The sequence below is a fragment of the Mustela nigripes genome, chromosome 5, assembly GCF_022355385.1.
Source record: "Mustela nigripes isolate SB6536 chromosome 5, MUSNIG.SB6536, whole genome shotgun sequence".
Taxonomy (NCBI): domain Eukaryota; kingdom Metazoa; phylum Chordata; class Mammalia; order Carnivora; family Mustelidae; genus Mustela; species Mustela nigripes.
Window position 1 is genome coordinate 133002728 of NC_081561.1, and position 23939 is coordinate 133026666.

The following is a 23939-nucleotide window of genomic DNA, read 5'->3' on the forward strand; positions in this document are numbered from 1 at the left end:
ATTTAAAGATTGTAATCAATGTCTGCCCATTAGGATTAAAAATAAGATTACTAACCTGTGACTACACAGCCCCCATTACAGGGACGGAACTTGCCTGGCTGGTCTTAGCTTGTGAACCATTCCCCCTCACTCCACGCACTCCAGGCCAACTAGATTTCTTTTAGTTCTTCAGTTGTCCCACACTCTTTGTTTTGTTGTGCCTATTTCCTTCCAAGAGTCAATAAACACCTTCTTTTCCTTCAGACCACAGTAAAACATCATGTCTCCATTTCTCCCCAACTCTCCAGACCTAGTTATGGGGACATTTATTCATTGTCACAGCACCATACATTTCTCCTTCATGATCTCAGCACAACCATAGTCAAGTAGTTATTTATGTATTTTTTGTTTCTTTGTTTAATTTCCATGTGTGGCAGGATACTATTTTAAGATATTAATTGATGTTTTTTCCCAGGTATTTTTATTATGCTTTGGTCCTCCCATATCAGGCAACTAAACCATGAGATATCTATTATCAAAACAAAAACAAAAACAGCAGAAAACAAAAGTCAAATTCTTGTCTTTTAAAATTCAAGGCTTTTCAGCAGTCATCAGCCTTCTGGTCCACCCCACCCAACCCCACAACCCTAAAAGACTAAAGCTATCAAGGACAAGGGAAGAATGGGGCCAAAAGGATACACACAAAGTTTGTAAGGCCCCATTCTGATATGTGAGGAGGGAAAATGGGAGGAACTTGGGGAATAGATGGCTTGGGGAATCTGAGAGCGGAATTCCCAAGTAGAGCATGCAAGGGAGGAAAGCACTGGAGTATTCCCAACACACGTCCTGGTGAAGGAGAGAACAGCTCCTGCTATTAGTGAGGGGGTCTGGACAGAAGGGTCAAAAGTTTCTGTTGGACCCAGGGAGAGCAGAAAAATAGAGGAGAAAGAGCTGAGACCAAGAGGTCCCTTCAGATGGGAGAAAAGATATATCAGGGGTTGGGCACATGGACAGCTTATGGCCTGATATCAGCCCTAAACAATTAAAACTCTTCCCAAATCTAACCATATCATGAACACCCAGTACTTGGACAAAAATCCTAGCAATATCTGAGAAGTTATTTTCCAATACCTGGTGGAAGGGAAGTTTTAAGTAGACAATGTGCCATTCAGAAATTGTTCCAAAATCTAGAAAGAGAAATTGGAAATAACGTCTGCTTGCATAATGTTCTCTCTTTCTCTCTATCCTCTCCCTCTCCTGTAGTAGAATTTCTGAGGTCAGCCATCCAAGGCAAGTATGGCAGCTGCCCTCTTGTCAAGAACCCAGACTCTACTGATAAGTGACTTCCGTCTATAATGCTTCTTTACAATCTAAGATGGTTATTGGATTTTAGGCTTAAAATAGTATGAGAGAGGAAAAGAAAGAAAAAGCCCATTCCGGTTCTCTGTCCACCTCTTATGGAGTCTTCCTAGAAATCCCTCGAGCAATTTTCTCTTATATCTCCTTGGTAACCCTGAGCTACGGAAAAGGCTGAGAAATGTGATCTTTTAGCTGGGTTCCAAGAAAAGAGGTTCTTCTATTTTAAGAAGCAAGGAAAGAATGGACATAAGATAGTAGCTTACCACAGGCTAGTAGCTTACAGACCTTAAGTTCATTCTTCAGGAGAATATGAGAAGATAAAATTGTGCACATAGATTTGTGAGTCACATACACCAATCCATCTCCCCGGATAGATTGTAACCTGAGAGAAAGCAGGGTCCATTTTTCCCTTGTTCACAACTTTATTCAATTATGTAGCCCAATGTCTGTTACTCATTAGCAATCTACATTTGTTTAATGAATAAATAAAATAATTAAGGGAAAGGAATGGGTAAATAAGTATAAGTGGCCTTCCAACACTCAGCTTCATGTAAAACTTTAGGTTCTAATGTAGTGTGATAGCGTTTAGTGCTGTTGCCTGAGTATTTCTGGTGTCCTCTCTCTGGGTACATGGTAAGATTATACACCCAGTGCTCCTTGTGTCTCGGTAAAGCCATGTGATTATGGTCAATGAGTTAGTTGTTAGTAGAAGCAATGTATGTATCTTCTGGGCCCAAGGATGCAGTTGTCAACGTGAGACCCACTAGGGCTCTCATTCCCACTGCTACAGCAACGGAAAATGTCAGAGCTGGGGTCTCTCCATCAGCTTGGGTCTCTGATAAAGGGGACACGAAGCAGGTGACCAGCAGTGAGTGTGTAGCAAGGTCTATTTCCTGTATTCACCAACTTACTTTGCCCATCACATAAATGTAAGCCCTTTTAATGTAGTCAACTGAGGAAACATTTTAAGTGCTATAAAATACATCAAATTTATGTCATAGGTCCACAACCAACTTGACCTCTGAAACAGTGAAGTCAACTTTTAAAAGTTAAGTTAAAAGTAATTAGTTTGATATAACTGGCATGATGAAAACATCCAGCATAAATAAAGATAGAACACTTAGAGTAAAATGTATTTTCAAGAAAAGCCTTTGCCTTGGTATTTTGAAGAACCCAGAAGTAGAAATTTTTCAAATATTGGTTGCATTTAAGCCAAGATAAGGAATAGCACTGTAACAAGTGGTACAATTAAAAGAAGTCTTTTCTTTTTCTTTTATTTTAAGTAGGCTCCACACCCAATGTGGGGTGTGAACTCACAACCCTGAAATACAGTCACATGTCCTACTGAGCCAGCCAGGTGCCCCAGAAAGAAGTCTTTTTTATCTTTTTTTGATACATATATTAATCACGTGTAAATACATTTGCATGTAATCATACAATGTATTATTAAAGCATATAACATAGAAATACTCATTTTTTAGAGACTATGGTACCTCTAAAGTATAGAATCTGGCTAATTTGCTTTCTTTCCCACTTTCTGAATCTATAATTAAATGTAGATTCTGGAAAATGATTAAAAGCTCTAATATCCTTGACCCTGAAATTGTGTGGACCATAAACATTAAAGCAATTTGGTTAATATCAAGCAGCCTTATCTTTCACATAAAGTACAATCAAACCTCTATTCTAAAATCCCAGAGAATTATTACAAGACAATGTTTAGCTTTTTTCAAACCAAGCAATTTTAGTTGCTTTTAGCATTTTCCCCTAACATATGATTTCAGGGTTATTATGTTCTATGACTTGAATCCCCTGCACAGAAATATATATAACTAGATACTTAACACAGGTTTGAGATTTGTTACCCTTTTCTGGAAGAGCTGATTATATTCCAAGAGGATGAAAAAGATGTTACAATGAAGTCTGTTACTTCAGATGACTAATGGATCAACTACTCAGGCAAGAAAAGTAAATGGAAATAATTGGGTGTTTCTGTCCTTATAAGTGAATCTTCTAACTTCAATATAGATAGTGTCATCCGGGTGCAGATCGAAGCTTAAGTTGTAACAGGGTCTGAAATTCAGGGTTTGCATGCTATTTTTATTCTCCAGTTTATGTCTAAATGAAATAAATAATTTAAGATATTTACCATCACTTCCTTCATAAAAAAAAAAAGGAAAAATCTGAAGGAGTTTAATGGTGTAGTGTAGGCAGTAAAAAGATGACACTATGAAAATTAAAATATTACTGGAGCCATGGATTTAAAAGACTTATAAGTTTTCCCATTCCACCAAACTACCCAGCCTTTTCTCTTTTTTTTTTTTTTTAATGTTACAACATTAAATTTTTCGATCATATTGGAGACTAGAGACCAAAACTTCTCCATAACAATGCCAAGTAAATTCCAGAGAACTGAACATTTCCAGAGGAGCCCACAGGCAATTCCGGTACCCAGGCATTCAACCCTCATTTACCATTTATTTTGAGAGTAGGTGTTTTTAATGGGAGAAAACGGTAACACAAGGTGAATAACTACCCATGTTCTCACCATTCTGGTTTGCACAATGTATCATTGCAGGGTCCTTACAAATCACCACAGACACACTATCAGACAGGCTTTTTGGTCCAGAAACCATATGCTCAACTAGACTATGAAAAACCTTATTGCAGATAGGGCATGTGCTTGGCAAAGGCATGGATCACCAGCAGGGTGCTGCTTCCTCAAGAAAGCTCCAGCTGGGGGACACGATGGCCTCGTTCCAAGGGCAATGGTTCCCTTTGGGCCATCAAAGAGAGAATCAAGAGCTTTGGCCCCTTACGATTGAGTTGATCCATGCAGCCACCATGCAGACATGTATTATGAGAGGATGGGAATGGGCTCAGCCTGATATTTCTCCATGCCTGGTCTTTGGTGTCCTTTGAGACACCCCCGCCCACCATGGCCCAGTTAGCAGATTGCCGGTCACTTCCATTTTACTTAGTTTTCAATGATACAATGTTCAGGTTCCACAGCTATTAGGAATCCACTCTGTGCCTCTTTTGACCTTAGGTAATATATACCTACTTCCTTCCTAACCTTCTTAAAAGAGGCTTAATGGAATTTTGAATTTTCCCTATTGCAAAAATTCTTAGGTTTTTGTCAAAAGAGATTTGAAATACCACATGGAATGATGTACTTATATCCTTCACCACTACCTCCAAATAACTGAATTACATAAATAAAACATTACCTAGAAAAGAGCTTTGCTACACTTTATGGGAGGTAAATTTAACAAGAACTGGCTCATTGTAGGAAAATTCAACTTATCTTTTCCCGATCCTTTTATTCTATACAGGGAAAGAAATTTATGTCATCTTAAAAAAAAATCTATTACTGCTTCTCATAACTGAATCCATTATTTTTCTCTATGATCCATCAGGCAAAAACAAGAATAATAGATTGCTTTGACAGAACCTTGAACATAAACGTCTCCAAGAATCAAACATAGTAAGTTAAACCAGTTTCAGGTGTTATTAAAACAAGAAAGGATAGCCTTCTCTATACATTTCAAAATCAGATCTTACTAAGCAAGTTATTATTATCAGCTTCTACAAAAAAATTATACAGTAGTTGAATTTTCACAATTAGACTCTGACTTTACACAAATAAAGTTGTCCTATACATAGGCAACTGATTTAAACAATTTATGTGGACCTTATCTTGGAAGTCTTTCCCGTTTATAAAAAGAAAGTCAAGGCGCTCTATGATCAATAGCTCCACATGACCCATTTCAGTTTCAGAGAAGTCTGAATGTATGTACACACACCGACCTACATCTGGGATTTTCTCCTTAATGGATACCTCTCCAGCATCTAATTTCATTCCGATAAGCCGACCTTCCAACTGTCTCCGGGAAGAATCGCCACATTTCCGGCTTCAGTGGCAGAACTTATTCTAAGCCAATCGGCACACAACATTATAGTAAGTCTATTATGTGTCAGCATATGCCCCAATTTGCCTACAGAGATAAAAAGAATGATGTTCTTTTAAGATAGATAGATTTATTTATTTATTTATTTATTTACCTGAGGGAGAGAGGCAGGCGGAGAAGAGCAGACAGAGAGGGAAAGGGCATCTTAGGCAGACTCCGCGCTGAGCACGGAGCCCGACGTGGGGGTTGATCTCATGGCCCTGAAATCACAACATGATCGGAAACCAAGAGTCGGAGGCTTAACGGACTGCATCACCCAGGTGCCCCCCAAAAGAGTGTCTTTTATGCCAGCTGAAAATGCAGAGTGAGAGGTTTCCCATTTTCTGCTACGAGATGAGGAGAAAAGAACAGGGAGCCCCAGCTGCTCCTGAGCCGTCTGTGACTTTGAGAATGAGGACAATGCTGGTGAAAGAGAAGACAGACGGAAGGAACGCAGGTCCCCATGACTACCGCTGAAGTGGTGATGGTGTGGAACCAGCCTTCCAGGTAGAGTTCAAACACTTTCTTCTTAGCCCTCGCTCTACTTTGGATTTCGGTTTCCAAAACTGTTCAGATATGTTCCTCTTCTCCTTTAAAGATGAGAGAATGTACTCAGAATCTTATGCTTCCTTGTGGCTTGTTTCATTCGTATTGCTTTACAGCAGAGACCTCTGAATATATACTTGATTCTGAAACTGCCTCTGAGAACCCTCCCTAATCCCCTAATGGGGCACAAAATTTGATCTACCCATTGCTTAAGAAGACAGTAACATTCTTACAAAGGTTAATGCACATATAAGATGAGTAAAAACCCCTTTTATCCTACCAGACAGAAAAATACAGCTTCATAACCCAAGTCAGACATTATTCCTAGCCAGCCTCTAGATCTAAACTGAGCTTGACCTGTACAGTGATCAATTTAAAACTCCAGCCTATACACCAAAGGTCCATCTTCTTAAAATTATTCAGAAATCCAAGCCATGGCAATCCTACTGCTCTCATTTTCCTGAACTATTTTATACTTATTTCTCAGATTTTGCAGGCTATTAGATGTTTCTCACATATTTCCAGAGATAATAACTCATCCGCTTTGCAATCTGATTCTTAACATTAGGAGATTAAAACTAATGTAGATGATTCTCAGATGACACATACCGAGGTACAGAAAAGCCCCATCATTTCCTTCTACAAAATGAGAGAAATTTTAATTCTTTTTCTCAACAGCTGCTTCATTTTTTTATGCATAGGAAAAAAATATGTGCAATTACTCCAAGTACAATCAAGTCATTTCACATGGCTTTACCATCATTGTAGTTACAGGATATTTTAAAAGAGAAAAAAAAAAAATCTCAAAGCACAGGTCCTGCTGTGCAGCAAAGCAATCAGATTCCTTCATAAGAACAGCCTGATGGGATTCAGCAATCCGAGGAATAATGAATAACCACTTTAATCAGTAAACAGGAAAATGCTACAACAGTCACTGAGTAAAAATTGACTATCATCTGTTGATCCTCTTGATCAGTATTTCAAACAATAAATAGAAATGTAAGTATTTTTTTAAAAAAGAAAAGTAACTGTGTTTATGTGTTTGATTTTTTCCAGACAGTGATAAAATATCATCTTAGACTGTCCTGCAGTGTTGCCTAGTCAATGAAGTGTACATACAATCTTCTTCATAATACACGGCCAAGTTGACCTTCTCACTTGAATATGTCGAGGTAAGCTCTTCTGGCAGTCGATTAATAAGGTTGTTATTTCTGGACTGATTATTGAACTCTTTTGTTACTTCATTATTGAATGTTCTTCTTCAGTGTTCATCTTACAAAGTTGTTTGTATCCGAAAATGAAAAGTCTGTTTCAAAATAGTCTTCAAGTTTCCAATGCAGTTTCTCAAATGTTGGCCTTTCCTTAGGGTCTGCATTCCAACACTCCCACATGATGTTGTAGAACTGTGGTGGACAGTTAGGTGGTTGAGGGAGTCTATAGTTTTGACCCAATATCTGGATTACCTGAGCACCTGTCATGCCTAAATAGCATAGAACGGAACCAACAAAAAATAAGTTAAAGATCAGGGTCTTAAATTCATCGATAATTATATTCAAGATTATAAAGCAAACTGATTTCTTTGGTGAAGATCTGAGGTCTACCATCCCCTTCCCCGGCTGCAGATATTAAACTAAATCTTGCAGCAAGTAATGTCTATAAGACCGCAATTCAAGAGCAAAGGAGAAAGAGGCAATAAACTACCTCATTAATGCAAATCATCATCATCAAATTTTATCTATTATGCTCCCACAGGCACATGGTGTGGTTAGCCCCATAACTCTGCCCTCTAAGTCTGGGCGAAGCAGTTAAAGTCACACCTAAGTAAGTGACCTGAAGCAGAAAGGCCCACTTCAGAATTAATTACTCACCAGTATAAGGCATTTTGCCATAAGTAATGATTTCATAAAGAAGGATTCCAAATGACCACACATCGGACTTAATGCTGAATTTATTAGCACGAATGGCTTCGGGCGCAGTCCACTTCACTGGCAGCTTTATTTCATGTTTGGATTCATAGATATCTTCATTACCTACCTGTTAATGCATTGAGGAATCAAGCCAAGTTCAAGTGAGATATATATATATATATATATATATATATATATATATATATATATGGCTATCCTCGTTCATCTGTAACCTGCTTCATATTAAAATTTAGAGGGAAAGCATTCAAAATGATCTTAGTTCAATAGATAATTAGTAGCAAATTCCAAATCTGGCTTATAAGACTGAGAAATCTATGAGAAAACATTAATAAAATATTATTTAAGAGCCTACTATGTGCTAAAAATAGCACTGACAAGAGCACGCTACTACACATGGGAGAACTCACATGTGATGGTCTTTGGCATTTGGTCTTCAGCAAATTAAAAAAAGAAAAAGTGAAGGCAAAGTCTGTTTCCAGACTTACTGCTGTTATTGGAGAACCACTGACTTTAATAATTACCATGTTTCACTTTCTAACGTTGAAAAGTAGGATCCAAATGATTTAAATTAATATATCAAGTCACTGGGGTTCTAATTAACTTATTTAAAAAAGAGATAATGAATTCATGAAGATCAAAAGAGAATCACTTATACGTTGTGTTTCATGTTCCACACCCTATTTGTAGGGCACGATGTAGAAAGTAAAAATTAAATTCAGAGAAAAACACTTAATAGTATGTCACTTATGTCAGTGTCTTTTGGCCTGATGTCATGACACAGGATGAGGGCCAGGAATTAAAAAGTCAGTGATTGCGAAGAATTCTGGCAACATGAATATTAATTTGGCAGAAAGTGAGCAAAGGTGGATGGAGTAACTATACAAAATGTATTGCTTTTTGTAAGGAAAATCGAGGCAAATCAAGAGAGGCTACTGCATGAAAGGCAGATCATTAATCCAACCACAAACTTAATCACGTACTTTCCCATCTGGTTAGGAATCATTTCCTCTGTTTCTCCTTGGTGAAGAAAGAAAAACAGGAGGTGGTTTATCTGCAAGGCCTTGGGCTACTAAAGTGTTCTACGGACCACCGAACTTGGAGAAACATTATTTTTTGGATAAACTTGGAGAAACATTATTTTGAGGAACAACAGTAAATCTATCAGTTTGCTGGTATGTTAGACTTTTGACCTGTGACAAAACCTAATTAAAACAAAACACAATTCACCTTAAAAACTCTTGCAAGTCCAAAATCTGCAACTTTGTAGATATTATGTTCACCAACCAGGACGTTTCTGGCAGCTAGATCTCTATGAATGTAGTTCTGGGACTCCAGATAAGCCATCCCAGAGGCAACCTGCGCGGCCATGTCCACCTGCTGAGGCAGATGGATTTTTGTTCCAGCATCATCTGAGCAGTAAGAGAAAGTAAAACGTTGACTTTGGAAATCAGGTGTATTATTGAAGTGAATTTTGAGAATTGTGATGAATGAGCTATCGGTGGTATTAAGTGTCATAGCACTGATCTGTTGAGCAAAGAAACATAATTAATACAGACCATTCATTTACTTTAAAGGGTTAATGAGGCAACACTTTTCAGAGTCCAGACACAGCTGTGGCCCTCACTCCCCTGAAGGAACATGCCACAGAGAAGGAAACAACAGCATCACATAATTTGAACACAACTCCAAAGCTCTGAAGAGCCCAGGTATTACCATATTTCCACAGCACGCAGCCCTGACTCATCTCTTTGTGGAGATTGTTTACTTAGTTGCCTCTAGATTTCCTTCAAACATTTCATTGTTTGTTCTAGTCTTTAGGGCTATAAGATGATACCAATTTGCATGGTGGAGCTGATGAAAAGTTCTCATTCTTCCATCATATTGGTATTTTTTTCCTATCATATTGTTCTTAGAAACTAGCTCACTAACAAAAATGAAAGGTCTAGTAGTTGTTATAAAATAAGTATGTCACATTTGTACTCCATTACGCTGGATACTTTTTTTTTTTACTTCCCTTTTTAAGCCCGTTATTCTTAGAAATAGTTCACACATCTCTCCAGGCATAGTTTCGGGTGCCTGGGTGGCTCAGTCATTAAGCGGCTGCCTTCGGCTCACATCATGATCCCAGGGTCCTGGGATTGAGGTTCACGTCGGGCTCCCAGCTCGGCAGTAACCCTACTTCTCCCTTTTCTACTCCCCCTGTTGTGTTCCCTCTCTCTGTGTGTCTCTCTCTGTCAAATAAATAAATAAAATCTTAAAAAAAAAAAAACTTTAGTAGACATAGTTTTTACCACCACTACTCATCCTATATAACTAAGTACAGGAAAGTTAGGCAGTAGACTCAGTTTGATCATTAGTAGAGAGGTTAGTGTTATTCTGGGCTGACTCTGTGAGGAGGGGTCAGCTATCCCTGGATACTTGTTAGCTGCCATATTGTTAGTAGATGTCTTCAGATTTCTGGAGAATTAAAAAGGTCTCCTGTAAATCCAAACTACCAGCACCCCTGACTCAATAAGCCAAATATTACCAAAAGTGTATTGAATTCACAGTCAAGAGTCTTAGATACAACTTGATTTGAAAGAACCAAGATGCCCTTCAATGGATGAATGGATAAGGAAGATGTGGTCCATATACACTATGGAGTATTATGCCTCCATCAGAAAGGTTGAATACCCAACTTTTGTATCAACATGGATGGGACTGGAGGAGATTATGCTGAGTGAAATAAGTCAAGCAGAGAGAGTCAATTATCATATGGTTTCACTTACTTGTGGAGCATAAGGAGTAACACGGAGGACATGGGGAGATGGAGAGAAGTGAGATGGGGAAAGCAGAGGGGGAGATGAACCATGAGAGACTGTGGACTCTGAGAAACAAACTGAGGGTTTTAGAGGGGAGGGGGAGGAGGTTGGGTGAGCCAGGTGGTGGGTATTATGGAAGGCACGTATTGCATGGAGCACTGGGTATGGTGCATAAACAATGAATTTTGGAACACTTTAAATAAAATAAAATAAAATTTAAAAAAAGAAAAGAAAAGAAAGACAACTATTGCTCAGGGGTTAGAAAGCTTTGTCTCACGTTTCTTCCTGACCTTAGGCAAGCTGCTTAACACTCCTGTGCCCCCGTTTCGTCATCTATACAGTGGTCATCGTAATATCCTTATGGTATCAGTTGTTAAAATGAGTTAATTCATGTAAAGCACTTAAAGCAGAGCCTGGCACCTAGAAAGAACTGAGTAAATCTGTTTTGTTATCTGACTACCTGCTTTTATCATTGCAGAACTAAACAGTTTAAGAATTGTTAAGGTTGAGATGCATATGGATTGCCTAAATGGAAATGCCTAAATGAAGACAGACATACGGGTCTGGAGCACACATGCAGCGGAAGATATCAACTTAACAGTCATTGTTTGTGGGTAAGAGTTAAACATTAAAAGTGAGTGAGACTGTTAGGAAGTGACAGAATCATGACAAACACCAACATTTAGGATGGACAGAGGAAGATAAACCTATGAGAAGACCGAGAAGAATCAACCAGAAGAATGAAACAAAAACCAGAAGACAGCATCCTAACAAAGGTTTTGAGAAAGTCACCACCATTGTCAAATTCCACAAGTCCAGCAAGATAAGGTTTAAAAGGTATTTATTAAATATTACTAGGGAGTCATTGGTGACCTCGGTGGCAGGAGGAGCATTTTCACTGCAGATGTGGGATAGAGGCCAGAACGGGAGCTGAGGATACGGAGACAGCAAGAGGAGATGTCAATTTCCAAACCCTAGTGAAGAAGGGAAGGCAACAGGGAGTTGGCAGAGGGGAGTGGAAGTCAAGGGAAAGCAGTTAGCAGGAAATTCACGATTGTGAGGGGCTATCAATGATACGGTACTCAGGGAGTCTCTGGAGTGACAGCCACATTTGCATTGTTGATTTGTATGGTGGCTGTCCCATTGTTCACTTGCTCACTCTGAATTAACGATAAATTATACTAAATGATGTATGTTATTTATGTATGCCATCTTTTCAATAAAAAATGAAATAAATAAGGGCGCCTGGGTGGCTCAGTCGGTGAAGCATCTGCCTTTGGCTCAGGTCATGATCTCAGGGTCCTGGGATCGAGTCCCGCATTGAGCTCCCCACTCAGTGCTTCTCCTCTGCCTGAGGAGCCTTTGGCTTGTGCTCTCTGTCAAATAAATAAAAATCTTAAAAAGAAATGAAATAAATAGAGTTGAGTCCATTTTTTAAAATGGTATAGATCTAAGCACTGTGTCTGTGTGTGTGTGTGTGTGTGTGTGCGCACTCATGTGTGTACATACATATATATTTGCTTTTTTAACACAAGCAGCACATTTAAGTACAATGTGTGGTGAAACTAAGTACTCATAGACCTATCTGTCCTTTTCTTCCTGGGCAAACACTATGTTCCCCATCCCTAGAAGTTAAATTGGGCCATGTCACTAATTCTGTGCCCTGCAACGTGTGCAAGAGAGGACGTTCATCACTTTAAAATCTGTTTTTGTAGCTAGAAGAAATACATTTTGAAATGGCAGAGCCACATGATGAAAAGAGTCTAAATCCCTATGTCACCATTTAAAGAGAGTCTTGTAGAAGGGTAGGTCTGTTGCATATAAAAAATGCATATATTTGTTATGTCACTAAAATATTTGAATTGTACATTATAGCAGCTAACATCAATCATTCGGTTTAAAATGAGATGTAAGCAAAAAGACAAAACATAACTTTTTTTTAAAGACTTTATTTATTGGGGCACATGGGTGGCTCAGTCAGTTAAGTCTCTGCCTTCTGCTTGGGTCATGATCTCAGGGTCCTGGGACCAAGTCCCAAGTCGGGCTCCCTGCTCAGTTGGGAGTCTGTGTCCCCCTCTCCCTCTGTCCCTCTTCTCTGCTTGTGCTCTCTCTCTCAAGTAAATAAAAAGATTTTACTTATTTATTTATTTACTTATTTATTGAGAGAGAAAAAGAGAGAGTGCACAGCGGGAGAGGTAGAGGGAGAGAGAAAATCTCAAGCAGACCACCCAAACATGGAGCCCATTACAGGCTCCATCTCATACCTGAGATCATGACCTGAGCCAAAATCAAGAGTCAGATGCTTCACTGACTGAGCCACCCAGGCACCCCAAAGACAAAGCATAACTTAGTGTGCAGCATAATGAGAAAGCATTGCTACTGTGTTAGCCAAAATAGCTATGCCTTTCCATACCAGATTAACTCAATATGGAAAGAAACATAAAAAAGTCAAGATACACTGGTGACCAGTCCTACATCAAGTGACAGTTTCTAAAATGGTTTCTCCTATTCTCTATCTCCTGGTATTTGAGCTCGTATGAAATCCCCTTCCATTAAATATGGTTTGGAACACCAACTCACTTTTAACAGATAAAATACGGCAAGAGCCATGGGGTATCTCTTCCGAGATAAGTGATCAAAGACAGTGTCTTCATCTTGCAGGACTCTCCTCTCCTGTTCTCTCACTTGCTCACTCTGATGAAGCCAACCGCCATGTTGTAAGTTGCCCCGTGGAAGGGCCATGTACCAAGGATCATAGGGCAGCTCTGGGCCAATGCCCAGCAAGGAACAGGCTTCCTCGGTCCAATAGCCTCGGAGAAACCAATTTCTGCCAACAATCACACAGGTGAGCTTGGGAATAGATCAGCCTCCCCCAGAGCTTTCAGTAAACTGAAGAACCTGCCAACACCTCTTTGCAGCCTTGGGAGAAACCGGACGTAGAAGACCCAGCTCTGGGGATCCTGGGTGGCTCAGTGGGTTAAAGCCTCTGCCTTCAGCTTGGGTCATGATCCCAGGGTCCTGGGATCAAGCCCCACATCGGGTTCTTTGCTCAGCAAGGAGCCTATTTCCCTCTCTCTGCCTGCCTCTCTGCCTACTTGTGATTTTTGTCTATCAAATAAATGAATAGAATCTTAAAAAAAAAAAAAAAAAAAAAAAGACCCAGCTCAGCTGTACCTGGATTCCTGACCACAGAAACTGAGGTAATAAGTGCTGCTGTTTTAAGCCACTAATTTGTAGCACAGCAATAGACCGTGAATACAGGTTCACAATAAGAAAATAATGCCAGTGCTATGCGTATGGTTAAAAGCATAGGGTATGGAGCCAGACTTCTAGGTTTAAATTCTGGCTCAACCACCTCAGGTAAGTTATTCACCTCTCCATCCTTCAGTTTCTTCTACCATAAGGAGGAAATGATGATAATAATAATAATTCTCATTTCATCAGGTTTTTAGAAGAATGAACTAAGTTAATATTTGTACACCACTTAGAAAAATGCCTGGCAGAGGTGCCTACGTGGTTAAATAGGCAATTAACCTCCATCAATCAGTTAAGCATCCGATTCTTGGTATCAGCTCAGGTCATGATCGCAGGGTTGTGGGATGGAGCCCCGCATCTGGCCTCGTGCTCAGTGCAGAGTCTGCTTGTGCCTCCCTCTCCCCGGGTTCCTCCTCTCCTTCCCCTGCCACTCACATGCTCTCTCTCTCTATCTCTCTCTGAAATCGATCAATCAATCAGTCAAGGAAGGAAGGAAGGAAGATGCATGGCACATCGTAAATACCATATAGTGTTTTTTTAAAAAAAATGAATATATATGCACCTCTCTTACCACTATTCCATATGGTTGATTTTCACCACATCACCTCATTTTATATTTAGAACTATATGAAGTAGTATTTTTATTATTTGCTCCTTTTCATAGCAGTTTCTGCCACTTAGAAGAATAGGTAATAAGTTGTAGAGTGGAAAGTCAAGTTCAGGTATGTCTGAGGTAGAAATTTCGTGCTCTTAAAAACTACTCCATCCTCCTCCCTAAGATCAACCTTACCCATGATTCCTGAGCACCTGAATGCTGGGGCTACAATTAGGGTCAGCTAAAGAGTATCTCAGTGAAAACACTTCTGTCTACTTCAGTGGACCTAAGTGAACTCCCCAAGAGATCCGATGAACAACATGTATGACTTTATTTATTTTAAAAAATATGTATGTATATAAAAAATGCAGATATATTTATTCTCTTTAAATTTCAGTAAGAGATACCCGATATCACTTACCCTCAATGCTTAAGTTTTTTGACAAGCCTCTTCCATTCTGGAGAAATTTATTACAAAAAAAAAATATTTAGCCAAGCTTAGGGACTACAAAGATGGTTCTATGGAAGAATATGTATGTCATTCCCACTATCAAATACGACATCTAATCCTATTATAGTGGATATAAAAAGTTTTCACTAACAGGCACAACAGAGAAGAAAATTGAGTAATAACACATTTTCTACCCTGAAAGACTGCAGTGGTCTAGGAACTGCCTAAGTAAACCTTGGAACACACTTCTGATACAACAGCCAGTTGTCAAAACTGATATAAAGGTTCACAGGCCTGTGACAATTTATATCTGCAACAAGAAAATATTTTCAATTACGTTCCATTACTCAAGAGTCTTAGATCTTACAACAGTTACTGTGATGGGCTGTTTAAGAGCGGCAGATTCATTTTAACATCACTTTGTTGAATGTAAGCCCTCTTCATTGGGAAGGGATTGTCTGTAAGGAGCATCTCTTCATTTCTCCTCATGGATACTAAGGATCTTGGCAAATGAAGGTCTTGGTAAACTTGACCCTGAAGACCCAACTCAGCATATGACAGGGTTTGTGCTCACCTCTGAATAAAACACATCAACACACCACGAAAAAAACTCATTGTCGAAGGAGTTTGTAATTAATAAGCGGATCTTGTCAAGCTGACACCAAGGGTCTCAAAACAAACTCAACCCCAAGTCTTGATATTAGGTTCAGAATATCAATTTCTGAATTATCAATTTCTCAATTTCCCTATTCATTTTCTCATTCAGTCAGTCAATGCAGAATTAGCACATACTTTCTATGTGCCTGACACTGTTCTATCACTAAAACAAAAATCCCCATCCTCGTGGAGCTGTATTCTAAAAGATACTTATAAGAAGCCACATAACAAAGTCACACATTATAGGATGACCAGCAGCTAAGAAAACAAAAAAAGCATACAAAGAGACAGAAGAAGGAGAATAAATTTAGAATTCAGAGGGTGACCAGAGAAGGACTCACCATTGCGGGAATGTCTGAGGAGAGACTTGGCAGAAGTGAGGAAGTGAGCTACGTACGTGGATATTAATGGGGCGGGGGGCGGGGGGTAGGAATTCAGATAGAGGAAGGAGCAAGTGCAAAGGGCCTGAATGAAGATCCAGCAAAGGACAGTGAGACCGACACAGAGTCAAGGGAGACAAGGGAGATGTTGGGGGAGATGTGGTCAGTAAGGTAATGGAGAGCTGTGCCACGTAGGATTTTAGAGATTGTACACCCGTGGGAGTCCGTGAGGCTTTGAGCTGAGGAGAGACATGATCTGACTGACATTTTAACAGGAGATCTCCAACTCCTGCGTTAAGAAGAGACTGCGAGGAACAAGAATTAAAAGAGGGAGACCACTTAGGAAGCTCCTGTACCATCCAGGAGAGAGCTGATGATGGCTTGGACCAGGGTGGGCGGGCAGAGAGGGGGCAACATCCTGGGTATACTTTGAAAAAAGTCAATTGGATTTGCTGATTGGTTAGCTGGAAGCTGTGAGAAGAAGTAGAGGTGATCCAAGAGATTAGGCTGAGTGTTGACATCGTCTAAGAAAGAACGACCACAAGTGTAGCAGATTACTGAGGATAACATACGATCAGTTTTGGACACGTTGTTTTGAGATTTTTTTTTTTAATGGACATATGAAGTAGAAATTCTTGCTGTTCACAAACATTTATTTTTTTCTCCTTTCAGCCAGGTTAGTGGATTGTACTTCACTATTCCCTCTGACTTGATTTGACCAAATGAAAAGGCACAGGAGTTCTCTCTACATCTCCCAGTTGGAGCTCTAAGAGCCAGAACGAGATTAGTCCCATCGCCTTCCCCTGCCAAGGTGATCAAAACACCTGAGGCGTCAACCAATCTATTTTGCACACATGCTTGAGCAAGAAATAAAGGTCTCTGGGATTTGGGAGAGGGGGTGTTGCTGCATCACACCAAGGTTATCCAGAGAAGCACTGAAGTAGAGCAGTCAAGAAGGCAGCTGGATTTATGATTCTGAAGTAATGAAGGGACGTAGTTTGAGAAATCTTTGATACATAAATGTTATTTAACCCTGAGACTGACTGAGATTAGCAAGGGAACTAGTGATGTTGCAAAATTCCAAGATATTGAGAGGTCTGAGAGATGAGGGAAATCACATCGATGGGAGAAGGGACCAATGAAAAAGACAGGAGGAAAAGCCACTGACTGAAGTGTCTTGGAAGCCAAATGAAGGAAGTGTTTCCATTCATCCAAGTCCACTGAAATAAAAGCTCTGAATAGGTCTGAGGATTGAGAATTGACTACTAGATTTACCACCATGAATATTACAAGTAACCATTTTTGTTAAACCTGGCCCAAGATGGCTACCGTACTTTTGTCCCTGGGAATAAGGCAAAAAGGGTCAATGGCTGAGGTCAGTCTTACGCTGATGGCTAATATATTCTGATACGGTTAAATCTGCTCTCTTTATGCAAAGGAGCTAAGCATATTTTTTTAACAGCATTTAACAGGCCCACGTTCTTTTTTCCTTTTCTCCACTTTTGCCATTTAATACCAACAGCTTCACAAGTCACCCTGAAATCAGAGAACACTCTTATCTTTCTAATATCTTTGTTCTATTATTCTCACCTCCCTTTACCTGTACGCGTCCCATCAATACCACTCTGTCATTTCAGGAAAGCATAGAAAAAAGTCTCTTTTTTAGGCATGAATTATTCTTTCAGTACTTGATCTCCACTACTTTGAACGTCTCATTTTAATACTCATTATATTGTTGCGTATTAAATTATTCATTTGCAATAAACACCAAAATTTCACAATGCCCTTATGTCTTCTCTGACTATAGGAAGCAGATGTAGAAATAAAGCAATAATATATTTCTGCTTTTTAGTCTAAAAATTCTAATGTTGCCTAGCAGTGGACGTATTTTAAACACCAACAAGTACGATGCTGTCAAACACTGGCATAGGAAAAAGAATGAGGGTACCTCTCCCTCTATTGCCCCAAAAGTACTCCACGCCCCCTAATTCTGGGCCATAGAACAAATTGGTCCATGACTGATAATGCTCCATTAGTTATTATAGCAAACAATGCATCATGTAAAACATCTATTCCTCAGTTTTCTACATTACTTTACATACTCCACTATGTCTATTGTGAACAATTTGTTCTTTGCTACATAAATATTTTTCCTCCTTTTGGCACACAGTATATCTCCTATTAAAATGTAGTGGAGCCTTTCAATGTTGAGACATTCATTCTCACAGATATACACATTGTAAATATCCTTTGGGTTACAGAAGGCTTGCTAAATTGACATTTATAGGACTAGCTAAACTAAATTCCTCTTTTTCTTCCTTTTATTAAGTCTTTAGCTTACTTTGGAGATATTCTTGCAGACTTCCATGTCTCATCAACTCTGTAATAATATAAATTGGATCTTCCAAAGTGCAAACAGCATAAAGCTGGATAAGCTTTGGATGTCTTAGGTTCTTCATTATCTGTGCCTCCCTCAGGAAGTCATTTGGATCCATTGAACCTGAAACAAGAAAAGGAGGAAATCACTTTCTGTTATTGAGGCATTCCTGTCCTCACAGCAGTCTGGTGGGAATCACCAAGATTGCTTCCTGCTTCTCCGTAAAGTAAGAGCACTGGTGTCACAAATCTTCAGATTTATCAAAGAAAAGAATCAGTCCAGCCAGGGCAACCTAATAACTAATGTGTGGGTACACCAAGGGGGTGTAATTTATGGGTTATGACCTGTAGGTGAAAAGAGGTGGACACAGGTCCATATGAAAAATGAAGGGAAAAGGAGTGACTGACAGTCTAATTGATAAAACAAGGCCAGCAAATTAAGAACACAGAGCGAAGACATTCTGTTACCATGAATGCTGGAGGACACTGAATGTTTAATTACTGCAGCCAGACCTTTTTGGTCCAGGATCCAGAGAAGACAGATAGCTGCCCTGTCCTTGGTACCCACTGTGGGAACAGCTGGGTAACAACCCTGAAGCAATGACATTCTGCCATATTTATGTTCTTAATTCTGTAGGGATATATGGTATCGGCCAAGCAGAAAACATTTAAGGGCTACACCCAAAACTTAGAGGTTGTTTTTTTTTTTTTTCCACCAGTCTTCTATGTCTAACTTCAAATTGGTCTTCAACATTTTCTCTCATATTAATACATCTGTAGTCAGACTCTTAAGAGCTTAACAGAATAATAAGGGAGACAGTATTGGGAGCTATTTGAAAGAGGCACCTACAATTAAATTGTATTTTAATGGCTCAACTGTTACCATGTAAAGTGCCCATAATTAACAAATAAAATCTAAGAGGAGGAAGGACACCCAGAGCTTACATTTCATCGGTAATTTTTTAAAATCTTTCATATTTTTTTAGGATATGATGTTTCAGAGACATTACTGTAACTGAAGGAATCCTGTCACCTCACATCTCAGTATTCCCTGTGGACAGTGCAAATAAGATTTCCATTGAAGCTCAAAGGGATGGTTCCATTCATCTAACTCATGATGAAGACTTCACAACTAATATTGGAACCCAAGCATGGGGAAGCTTGGACATTCTAAGACCACACTCCAACTGGTTTATTAACATCACGTTAAGAAGAGTTAGATGTGACTTGCAGATCATTTCACATAAAGCATTTAGGCAGTCTGTCCTTTGGTATTCCCTTGAGTGTAGAAGTTTAGAACACAGGCTTGGTCAAACTCGGATTCGGATCAAATCTTAGCTCACTTGTGTGATCTTTAGTAAGTTACCAAATGTCTCTGAACTTCAATTTCTTCATCTTAAAACATGGCTAATAACCTTACTGATATCATAATATCATCACCAGGAAATAGCAATATCTGGCATAAATATACATATATGTATATATATTTTTTTCAATGACTATTGGTTATGATTTATGTTATTATTAATATGTATACTTCACAAAAAAGCCAAACACATCAACTCTAAGTATTTTCTCACAGACTGAGGAGGGAAATGGGCAAGGACTTGAAACAGGACGAATAGAGAAAAAGGACCTATACCCATTTCCATCATGATTTTCTCTGTTCCTCCATTTCATCCCTACCACTGGTTTGCTCCACATAATCAAATAGTGGCGAAATGGAGCTCAGAAGAAAAGAGGCACTTGAAACATGATAAAGGACTTTCTTCTTGTTACAATTAGTTTGGTCTATGGTCAAATATGGATACACTTGGATTCTCCCCACCCCACCTTAAAATAATCTGACTCATGAAGCTTCCAGTGATAAAAGCAATTATGATCACCGTTCAGGCAATTTATGTATACAGTATGCTTCTACACAAATGCTTTGGTCGCCGTCAGATCCGTGGAATGCAGGACACTCAAATCATCGCCAAATCAGACTATGCACAAGAGCTGGACCCATGGGGGACTTCAGGAGCCTCTGCAGGTGACGTCTGCTCAGAACATTCCATGGCTGCACTGGTTACAGCTGACCAGCTGCACAGCAGAGACCCAATTTCAACTCAGCTAGTAATGCAACATTAAATATTAATTTTTGCCTGTCATAGCTACTGTGGGAGTTGATTTCAGGCTCGTCTTTATTGCGTGGTAGTCTGCTAAGCAATAAATAGCTGTTGAGATTGATTAATGGCCCCGGTGAAGTGAAGACATTTAACCAATCACCAAAGCTGTTTGCTGCTATTACACTGTAAATCAATAATAATTATTCCTGTTGGAGAGAAAACTATCGTGGCTTTTTTTTTTTTAATATAAGAAATGCAATTTTTTTTTGTTCTCTTTTGACCTCCAGAAGGCCTTCCTTAAAGAACAATGTTAGGATGAATAGCTAGCAGCTTCGTTTTGGGGAAAGAATGATTAGATTGGGAAATAAAGCTGAGGCTCAACTGTCAACAAGATTAGAATTCAAAATAACATATATGCAGTGATTGGGAACGTCTCAGGTGCTGGAATAGATTGTCCTCACCTGGAGTGCTCAACATGACATCTGGCCACTCAGAAGTGCTTCTCCATCACTTGAGAAGGCCAGTATAGATGCTGAGACAGAAGGGCTGTACTAGCAAATCGCACGTCAGTGGACATCTGCCAGCAGCCCCACTGAAGCTAACATTTAGTAATAAGAACTCACTGCCTGTATTTTATACACATTGACTCAATTTGTCCTCATAAAACCCTGTGAAGTAGGAACTATTATAATTCCCACTTCCAGATGAGGAGATTCAAAAGATTAATAAATCATCTGATGTCACAGAAGCCAGAGCCAAGGCTGAAATCAGGTCTAACTTAGACCAAACTTTATGCTCCTACTATCACACCAGACAGGCCTAACTTTCTCACTTCATGGCACCTTCACTGTCTCAAGAACCTTTTTCATGTTGCCCCTAAGCCAATATCTAACGGTTCTATTGATTCCTTGGTTAAATCAAAGCAACTTTAAAAGTATTTGTGTTGCAATAAGTTAATACCCATTTTGAAAAGTAATACAGATAAATCAAAAGAAAAAATAATTTTTATTTCATTCTTCACCACAATTACTTACTAAAGAGATACTTACATTTATGGGACACAACACGATTTTTCAAGTCTTGGAAGCAGAGAAAATGTGGCTCTGCTCATTTCCTGCCCCACATTGATTTCTGCTTGGATCTTGCTTGTGATCCCAGTCCCCACCAAAAACCCATTTTCACAAAGATATGATGTCAGCAAAAGAGTGTAACATGGTCTAATACTGAACTGTGTGGTATTCAAGCTTAGCTCAAAACTTTTAAATATCCTGTGACAGCCCTGTGAATTCACTGTGGTGCCCCCAATGTGCCCTGGCACACAGTTTGGGAACCATGGTGTTATACCAGACTGTTACCCAGCGGCACCCAGAGGCTCCAGTTCTGCCACCGGGCGGTTTACTAAACCCTTAAGTATTCTGGGTTCGGTAAAGAAGGAAGGTCCCCCAGAGAACCATATTCTAGCTTCTGGTTATTATTCCTGCTTATGTTATTAGAAGTAGTTGTGAGGCAACTATAGTAAAGTCACACTGTCATAGAATGTCACTTCCCTAGGGAGACGCAGCAGCGATAGATGTGGGTTTGAATTCCAGTTCTGCCACTGAATGACCTTACAGTAACAATAACAATAATAATAATAATTAAAATAAGAACAGCTTTTCCTGGTCACTTATTGTGAACCAGACTTTATTCAAAGTATTTGCATTAATGATGCTCTTCATTTTTTTTATTTTAAATTTTTTATTTTTATTAACATATAATGTATTATTAGCCCCAGGGGTCCAGGTCTGTGAATCACCAGGTTTATACACTTCACAGCACTCACCATAGCACACACGACCTTCTTTTTTGTAAATGATAAAACTGAGACTTTGTTTTATATGACTAGTAAGTTTTAGGAAAGTTACTTAATCTTTCTAAATTTTCTTATCCTGCTTTTAAAATGGAGGGGATAATGGCTGCCTGAATAAATACGATTTTAGTGTACTTCTAATTTCTATGATAGGAAAAAGGAAGACGGAAGAAAAAAATAGTTCTTACATTTCCAAATATGAGCACTTTTAGATGGACCCTTTTACCTTCTAACCATAAATAATTAGTGTTGAATAAAACTGTTTCTCCCTTCAGATCCCTGAAGATCTCCAAGGTTCCACTGATTTCGGTATTTTCAGTGTTTGTAATGGAGGCTAGGAAAAAATGGGAAGAGGGATAATCGGAATTCTAGAGAAGAGATACTTTGTTGAAATCTTGCCCTGGGGATATCTTAAGCATTAGCTGATGACAGGCACCCGCTCTTGCCTTTATAATCTAAATCATGTTATCCTTTATTGTCATCTGCTCCAGAGAAAGTGATCACAACACTTGCTTGGTGCCTTCATTGGTTGTCCTGTGACCTCTTGGACGTTGACAGGAGCAAGTTGAGCTTCTAAAAATCAACATCTGACATTTAACCTTTGACATTCTCTGTCCATACCTGGTTTTAATGTTTTCACTGCTACTGAAGTGGTGTTGTTCCACAGTCCTTCCCACACTTCACCAAACTGCCCAGATCCTAATCGCTTCAGAAGCTGGATGGACTTGCGGTCTATCTCCCACTGGTCCGCGGTTTTATACGACAAATCAAAAGGCACTGGCACTTGTATCTGTTTCACAGAATAATTAGAATAAGTATAAGAAAAAGATTTGACAATTCTTTTGGTTGAAAATAATAGTCTAGGCACTTTTTTAAAAAGACACCATTTTTAAGAGTCTCATGCTCTACCGACTGAGCTAGCCGGGCAAAAAGACACCATTTTTAAAACCAAAACATTGTACATTTTATTCTCATTGCTTTAAAATGAAAAGGCAATCATGGCAGAACTTGTATCTTTGCTATTTGAGCTGATCCCCCCCTAATTCTTGCTACATCAGGCACCCTGCTGTCCATCTGACCCATCCCACATCCAATGCCACTTCTACATGGGTCTGGCGTGACTTTCCTCTGACTTTTTGCTTAGCTAAATCCTCCCAATTTTAAGGCCCATTTGAAGTTCCACCTGTTTTGCAATTAATTCCCAAATTCTTTGACCTATAACATTTACCATATGTATCAGATATTTTTGCATAATTAAAATGTCCATTTTCTTTCAAAATCATTTATTTATTTGTTCATTCACTCATGTACTTGTTCATTTAGTAAATACATATTTTTCAAACACCAACAAGGTCCCACTCAGTAAACAAAACAGACAAGACCCCTGCCCTCCTAAAGTCCATCGTCTAGTTCATAATCTACCATCAGAAATTATCTTAGCGGGGCGCCTGGGTGGCTTAGTGGGCTAAGTCTCTGTCTTCAGCTCAGGTCATGGTCTCAGGGTCCTGGGATCAAGCCTTGCTTCGGGCTCTCTGCTCAGCGGGGAGCCTGCTTCCCTTCCTCTCTCTTTCTGCCTCTCTGCCAACTTGTGATCTCTCTCTCTGTCAAATAAATAAATAAAATCTTAAAAAAAAATTATCTTAGCTCCTCTGTCAAATCATCAGCACATTGAATACACAGAAGGTATATGCTTCTTTGTGAACAT

General features: G+C 39.2%; 1 protein-coding gene across 1 annotated transcript in view; it reads right to left on the reverse strand.

Moving 5' to 3' along the window:
* Positions 1 to 2586: 2586 nt before the first annotated feature.
* FRK (fyn related Src family tyrosine kinase) overlaps positions 2587 to 23939 on the reverse strand; it is a 105528-nt gene continuing 84175 nt past the window's right edge. Inside the window, exons 4-8 of the mRNA XM_059401238.1 lie at positions 22856 to 23024; positions 18243 to 18401; positions 8990 to 9171; positions 7703 to 7868; positions 2587 to 7314 (exon numbers count right to left, since the gene is read on the reverse strand). Coding sequence (XP_059257221.1) covers positions 7103 to 7314; positions 7703 to 7868; positions 8990 to 9171; positions 18243 to 18401; positions 22856 to 23024 — 888 coding nt within the window. The 3' untranslated portion in view covers positions 2587 to 7102. The remainder of the gene's footprint in view (positions 7315 to 7702; positions 7869 to 8989; positions 9172 to 18242; positions 18402 to 22855; positions 23025 to 23939) is intronic.